Genomic DNA, 7,203 nt, shown 5'->3' with positions numbered 1-7,203 from the left:
GTTCCAGCTCCACACCAGCAATTATAATAAAACTTTAAACCTTTATCTGTTTTCGGGTTTTTATCAGAGCTCAAACTCAGATCCCTAACAAACATAGGAGCTTCAGATTTCTTTTGTTGTTTAGCTCTGCTGAAGCTCTATCCACCAGGCCCACTAATCAGTGCCCACCCACCCCAGACCCCCAATTTATCAGAAAAAGTTGTATCTGGACATACAATAAATGGTTATAGCTCAAAAACTATTAAACATAGCTTCAGATTTCTTTTGTTTAGCTCTGATAATGGGCTATCCATCAGGTCAACCAAGCCGCCCCCACCCCCCACTCAAACCACTACAATTTTGGGATGGATGCATCTTGTAGCATGACATTTATTAGGAATAAAGACTTCTGAGTTCTGCTGCATTTGTGCATGCAGGGTTATCATGTTACCRCTATGTGGTGTCTAGTTAATTATTTTTTTAAGTTTAAGTAACCCTTTATTAACGATTAATTAAGGCTAAATAAGGTGTAGTTATTGTAAAGTGTTACCAATCTTTCCTTACCAGGCAGGAGTAGGAGTCGTTCAGTCTGTGATCGAGGGTGAGACGCTGCACCAGCTCAAACAGGGAGGCATGGTCAAAGTTGCATGGGTTGGCCGAAATAAATTCATCCATACCATGTTTTTGGGCTCGATCAGCATCTGGACATGTAGAGTATATCATACAATGACAAAGGTGAAGACTGAAACAGATAACATGTTACAGCCCATAAGGAAATAAATGGGAAAGGACAAACTTTAAGAAAAGCCCAAGATAAAACACTGCTGTCAGGTTTGTGAGCCCAATCAAAGAAATGTTTCTACCACATTCTAAATTAGTTTTAACAYACCTTCAGATTATTTTAAGAAGGTACTAAAAATGTACAGTACCTGACTGCTAGTATAACTTTTGTCTCAAATAGAGCTTTATCAGAAAACTGGCTAGATGTGATGTGACCAGTACTGCTTTACTGTGGGCTTTATATTAAAGTTATCAAGTTTTGACACATCAAAGAGAAAATTTAGGCAAACAGGAACATTTTTAGGTAAATGTAGGAAAATATCTGATGATTTGGAGGTTAAAGGTTAGTTCTGATTTAGGAGGATCACGTTTCCTGAGAAAACTGTCCATAGCATTCTGTGGACTAGAATCAGTGTAGTACACACCAAAATACCAAATATAACTGTGACTATTTTTCACCCTTAAATAAGCATACTGACTGATTGCAAGATGATGCTAATTACAGGACACGCTACTTTCAATGAGTTCATATGGTCAAATTATTTTTCCAATTGTTCCAATCCATACTCCATAACCAGTTGGTGGCTGTAATGCAATGATTTGTTGATTGCCACCAAAAAAAAAAAAAAAAAAAAAAAAAATCCAAGAAAATAATTCTGAATATTTTCTATATGTACTATCAATTTTTGTCCAGACCACATTGTTTTCATTTGACCTAAAATAAAAAATTAAAATAAAATAAATAATGGTCTATTTTCATTAGTTGATAGATCACAGGCTGTAAAGATTGGTTAATCAATTTCAACAAATCTTAATCATTCACCTGGTATCCACTAAGAGTCTATGTTAGGGCCAGTGGTTATTCCGTATGTTGCGGGTGTTTYGGAGAAACTGAGACGTTTATTTTCTAAACATGATGTCCCAGTAGCTTTCAAACCCCAAAACACATTACGGCAAAGGCTGGTTCACCCCAAAGATCCGGTGCCCCGGCACAAACAGAGCAATATTGTATATGCTGTTAAGTGCCAGGAGGACTGCGACCAGTTATACATCGGGGAAACAAAACAGCCACTGTTCAAAAGAATGTCCCAACACAGACGAGCTAATTCTAATGGCCAGAACTCTGCAGTTTGCACTCATTTACAGGCCAGCGGTCTCTCTTTCAGAGATGAGGATGTTCTCATTCTTGATAGGGAGGAACGTTGGTTTGAGAGAGGAGTAAAAGAAGCCATTTTTGTAAAGAAAGACCGTCCATCATTAAACAGAGGTGGGGGCCTCCATTTTCAGCTGTCCCCCTCCTACAGCGCTGCCATTGGCAGTATCACTCCACCCCCTGTTAACAATAGGTATTAATTAGGTGTGAACGATAGCCATGTGATGTGAGTATCAGTCACCTGTGAGCGATAGCCATGTGATGTGAGTATCAGTCACCTGTGAACGATAGCCATGTGACGTGAGTATCAGTCACCTTGAGGTAGGACTCAAAAGCCTGAATTTTGCCTGAAACTCTCAGACTGAAGAAGTCTCTTGGAAGAGAGACGAAATGTTTCATTAAAGAAGAACCCGTCCAGAGGACCTATACAATTTTTTTTCCTTTTGATTTTTTACCTGGATTACTGAGATGCATCAGGACGTCTATGTTAGGGCGTTCTTTAGTTATGTTAACGTTTTACCAAATGTTTTTTCAAGTGTTAGATTCAGTTATATGCAGATGATACTGTGTTGTATACATATTCTAAGACAGGTAAAGGTGCTTTATTGGTCATCAGTGTATGTTTTTCACACAATGACGAAATGTGTGTTCTGCATTTGACCCATCCACACCCAAGTGGAGCAGCGGGCAGCCATGTGAGGTGCCCGGGGAGCAGTTAGGGTTGAGTGTCTTGCTCAAGGACACCACGACATGTGGGCATGGCGGGGAGTCGAATCTAAGACTTTCGGGTCCCAAGCCGGCTGCTCTACCACTACACCACAGCCACCCCAGCACAAGAAGTAGCTGATGATTTATTTGCAGTTATGGTACTTATCTCACTGGCTTCAAGATACAAAAGAAACTGTTTGTATATGTTTTCAAGATAGCCAGGGGGCCCAAGACCAATGAGAGAGCACAACTTGATGTTATGGATCAGTTTGAGTTGTGTTCTGCGTGGCTCAAACCTTAGGTCTTCGTAATGTCCTGAAATTTAACATGGAAATTATTTTTGTGGCAGCACGACGGCTCAGTGGTTAGCACTGACGACTCACAGCAACAAGATCCTGGGTTTGATCCCCGGTTCGGACCTGGGGTCTTTCTGTGTGGAGTTTGCRTGTTCTCCTCATGCTTGTGTGGGTTTTCTTTGGTTTCCCCCACCCCTAAAAACATGTACAATAGGTTGCTTTCAGGCCCAGGCCGCCCTTGAAAAAGAGATCTGAGATCTCAATGGGACTTTCCTGGTCAAATAATGGCAAATAAATAAATTTTAGTCACATTAGTGACTAAAATTTAGTTGGACATTCACCAGATGGCTAAAACTTGTTTGCATGTGATTATCTATTCTCATATTTTAAATTTTCTTACAACCTGGGTACAGCATTCATTCCTTAAAGAAATGTGAGGGTTTTATTTATTCATTCATTTTTTTAATATGTGAAATGGATTGAGAGGCAGTTTATTGGCATGTGGAGGCTCTGAAACCTGACCTGCTCTGGAGCTGATCTGCTAACATGCTGCTTCACTGCGTGGCACCACCTGCCTCTGCATGCACTCAGGAACAACTCCCCTTGTTCAGAGGAACTTCAACAATAATTTACAAAACAGGCACAGTACAGACATTCCCATTTCTGTTGATAAACTCATTTAGTTGTGGCATCCATCTTGAACTAGGTTAACTACAAAAGCAAATAATTTGTAGATGTACTTAATTTATTTCCCTCCAAGTTTCAAAAGCACCTGTCCAGTGGTTCATGAGATGTGTTGTTACGGACAGAGCTAATTTAAATAGCYCATGGAATACAGATCCCAAACTATTATTAGACAAAAATACTGCATTTTTGCAGTGCTTTTACACAAAAGCATGATTACCTTTTGTGTTTGACACTATAGAATAAATACTGTAGGAAAACAGGCATTCAAAATTTTAAACTGTGTAATAAAAATACTACAAATCCACTATTAGCATGAAGAAATGTTATTTTAATAAGAGTATGGTTGTATGATGTTGCTGGTCATTTTGAAAACAAAACACAAACTATATTGTGTGAAAGCATTTTTTATTAGTTTCCAACATATCAAACTGTATTGTTTTTTGTTTGTTTGTTTGTTTGTTGGTTTTTGTAATGTAATGTATTTCTGTGTTTGGGGTCCCTATATAAGCTAAAGAAGCTTCTTGGGAGTTCCCCTTTTACATAATCTCACAAAAATGAAATTATACACATACAACTTATTCTGAAGTGTTTCTGTAAATCCTGTGAAATTTGTAAGTAAAATTTGATTGATTSATTGAATGACTGAACTTCGAAATTAACTAGAAAAACTTAATTTCCATCAAAAATGCAGTATGAACACAGAGCTAAATGACTTTACTTAAAGAGGAACTTACCCCAAAATTAATTTSTTTTAGCTGATAAACTRTCTAGAATGTGTCTAAAATGTTATATAGTACTGTTTCTGTGCTAATTTTGATGTTTTTGTGTGTATTTGTTTAAATCTGTAATAGTTGGTCTAAAAATGTCTCTTTGCTGCACACTATGGGTTGAGCAGTGGTACTGCAGACTAATTTGCATACTGGTTAACGGCTCTCCACGGTGACGTGTCTTCTCCACAGTTTCATCACAGCAGCCATATTCTGATATAAAAGCCTCTCTCTAAGACACGCCCCAGCAGCAGTGAGGGCCGGGGTTGGAACAGCTAACATAGCATGATCGTTTGTTACAGCTTCGTATTAGCATGTTAGCGGCTAACATCCACTTGAACGCAGTCACACACACACACACACAGACACACAATGTCTCAGCAACACACTATTTGTATCACTGAATCAACCTTTGAACCAGCAGCTCTATCTGATCTGCGCTGCGCTGCTCTGCTCTCTCACACACCCCAGCCCGCTCTACGTCCTGCAGAAACAGGTAAAAAAGAACGTGTGTGTAGAACACCACATAGAGTGGCAGGAGAGAAAAAAGGCAGACAGCACAGCGGGGCAGTGACTGCATGTCCGCGATCAGCTTATCATTGTAAAATGAAAAACAGCTCAAACCGGACCGAATTTCAGTCAAACAAGACCGGAACTTTTTTATTCCTGATCTAAACTAGTAATCWTGGAGCAGAGTGGCTGCAGCGCAGGGTTTTTTTCTGTCAGGCTGTAGGGCCACTCCAGCTCCGCTGTCCGGGGCTGGTGTGGTCTGGGTCAGACAGAGACCAGCCAAGGCTGCGTTAAAGAGCTTCGTGTCCTGAATGATCCAGGGAGACAACACGAGTCAGTCCCAGACTGAACTGACTTGTTCATTTTAAATGAAAWATGGYATGAATCATTGTGTATGTCATGAAACATTACTTTTTATAAAACAATTTGTTTAGAATGATCAGAAATGTTAGCTCGTCACGTTCTCTCGTCCTGACCACACCTCCTTGCTCACCAGCATCCCCCCCCCACACACACACACACACTCGAATGACTATAGGCCAGTAGCACTTATCCCTGTAGCCATGAAGTGTTTTGAGAGACTGGTCCGGAAACATATTATGTCATTCACACCTCCTCCTCCCCCCCCGGCCTTTGACATACATCAGTTTGCTTACAGACCTAACAGGTCCACTGAGGATGCCATCACTGCTGCCCTGTATGCTGCGCTGTCCCACCTGGAGCATCGGGAGAGCTACGCACATCTTCTCTTCATCAACTTCAACTCTGCTTTTAATACCATCCTGCCCCACAAACTTCTGGGTAAGCTCGTAGACCTGGGACTTCCACACTCCATCTGTCTTTGGATTAAGGACTTCCTGACAGACTGCACACAAAGGGTCAGGGTGAGGCCTTACACCTCCCCAACTATCACCATGGGCACTGGTTCACCACAAGGTTGCATGCTGAGTCCCTTGCTCTTCACTCTGTACACATACGACTGTGTTCCCACCCACCACAGCAATTTAGTTGTCAAGTTTGCTGATGACACTACTGTGGTGGGGCTCATCTCAGGAGGGGATGAGACAGCCTACAGAGATGAAGTGGCACAGCTGACAGCGTGGTGCACAGACAACAACCTGCTCCTGAATACAACCAAGACCCAAGAGCTTGTGGTGGATTTCAGGAAAAGGGAAGCTGACCTTCAGCCACTTTACATCCACGGAGTCTGTGTGGAGAGGGTGTCTGACTTCCATTTCCTGGGAGTCCACATCATGGATGACCTGACCTGGGGCAAAAATACAGCAGAATTGGCTAAGAAGGCCCATCAGAGACTATACTCTCTGCTGAKWGTTCTCAGGAGGAATAACATCTGCCAAGAGCTGCTGGTGTCCTTCTATCGTTGCTGTATTGAAAGCATCATATGCTATTGCTTCTGTGTGTGGTTCACCAGTTGCACAGTAACACAGAGGAAATCACTCCAGCGGCTCATTATCTCAGCCCAGAAGATTACTGGCTGCCCACTGCCCTCACTAGAAGAACTTCATAGCTCCCACTGTCTCAAGAAAGCCAAAAACATCTTAGAARACTCCTCACACCCAGGTCACAATATGTTTGAACTGATGCCATCAGGTAGGAGGTACAGGAGTATCAGCGCAAGGACAAATAGACTGAAAAACAGCTTGTACCCCACAGTCATCAGGATACTAAATTCAAGGCATTAACAATACTGTGAATYATCTTTCTAAGCGCAATATTCCATTGTGAAATGTTCAAATGTTTAAGGTGCAACATTATAACATTCAGTGTACATGTCCATGTTCACGTTGTAATATTTCAATATTCAATGTGCAAATATTCAATGTTCATGGTGCAATAATTAGTATTCAATGTGCAATATGCAATGTTCAAGATGAAATACTTCAGTATTCAATATGCAATAATTGCAAAGTTCGCATGTGCAATGTTAGCAGTGTAATATCTTGATATTTCAATTGTTATTGTGTGATTCTCATGGTGCAGTTTATCTGTTTTTTTTCATATGTGGAAACTGAGAACTGGATGGTGTGTTGTGCTAACACCATTTTTGTTATATCTTGTCTACATACATACAGTATGTATACTTTTTTAAATCAAATTTATTGTTTTAATGTAAGTGTACTTTTTTAACCTTGCTCAGGGACCATGCAATCTCATTGTACTTGTTGCAATGACAATAAAGACGATAGATTAATTGATTTGATTCTAGAGGTACCCCCGTCCTCTCTCCTGCACTGTCCAATGTAGGCATCTTTTAAATGTTGCTTTGGAGCGGAGTATACTTTCATTTGGGTGTGTGTGTGTG

The 7,203-nt window shown here is 40.8% G+C and overlaps 1 protein-coding gene across 1 annotated transcript in view; it reads right to left on the bottom strand.

Annotated features, from left to right (window-relative positions):
* LOC106530697 (calcium-dependent secretion activator 1) overlaps nucleotides 1–7,203 on the bottom strand; it is a gene marked incomplete at its 3' end in the record, with an annotated part of 178,663 nt that overhangs the window by 48,917 nt on the left and 122,543 nt on the right. The window contains 1 exon segment of the mRNA XM_014026371.1: nucleotides 544–680. Within this exon segment, the coding sequence (XP_013881825.1) occupies nucleotides 544–680 (137 nt within the window).

The sequence above is a fragment of the Austrofundulus limnaeus genome, unplaced genomic scaffold (genome assembly GCF_001266775.1).
Source record: "Austrofundulus limnaeus strain Quisiro unplaced genomic scaffold, Austrofundulus_limnaeus-1.0 Scaffold548, whole genome shotgun sequence".
Classification (NCBI taxonomy): Eukaryota; Metazoa; Chordata; class Actinopteri; order Cyprinodontiformes; family Rivulidae; genus Austrofundulus; species Austrofundulus limnaeus.
This window is presented reverse-complemented; position numbering and strand designations above follow the sequence as displayed.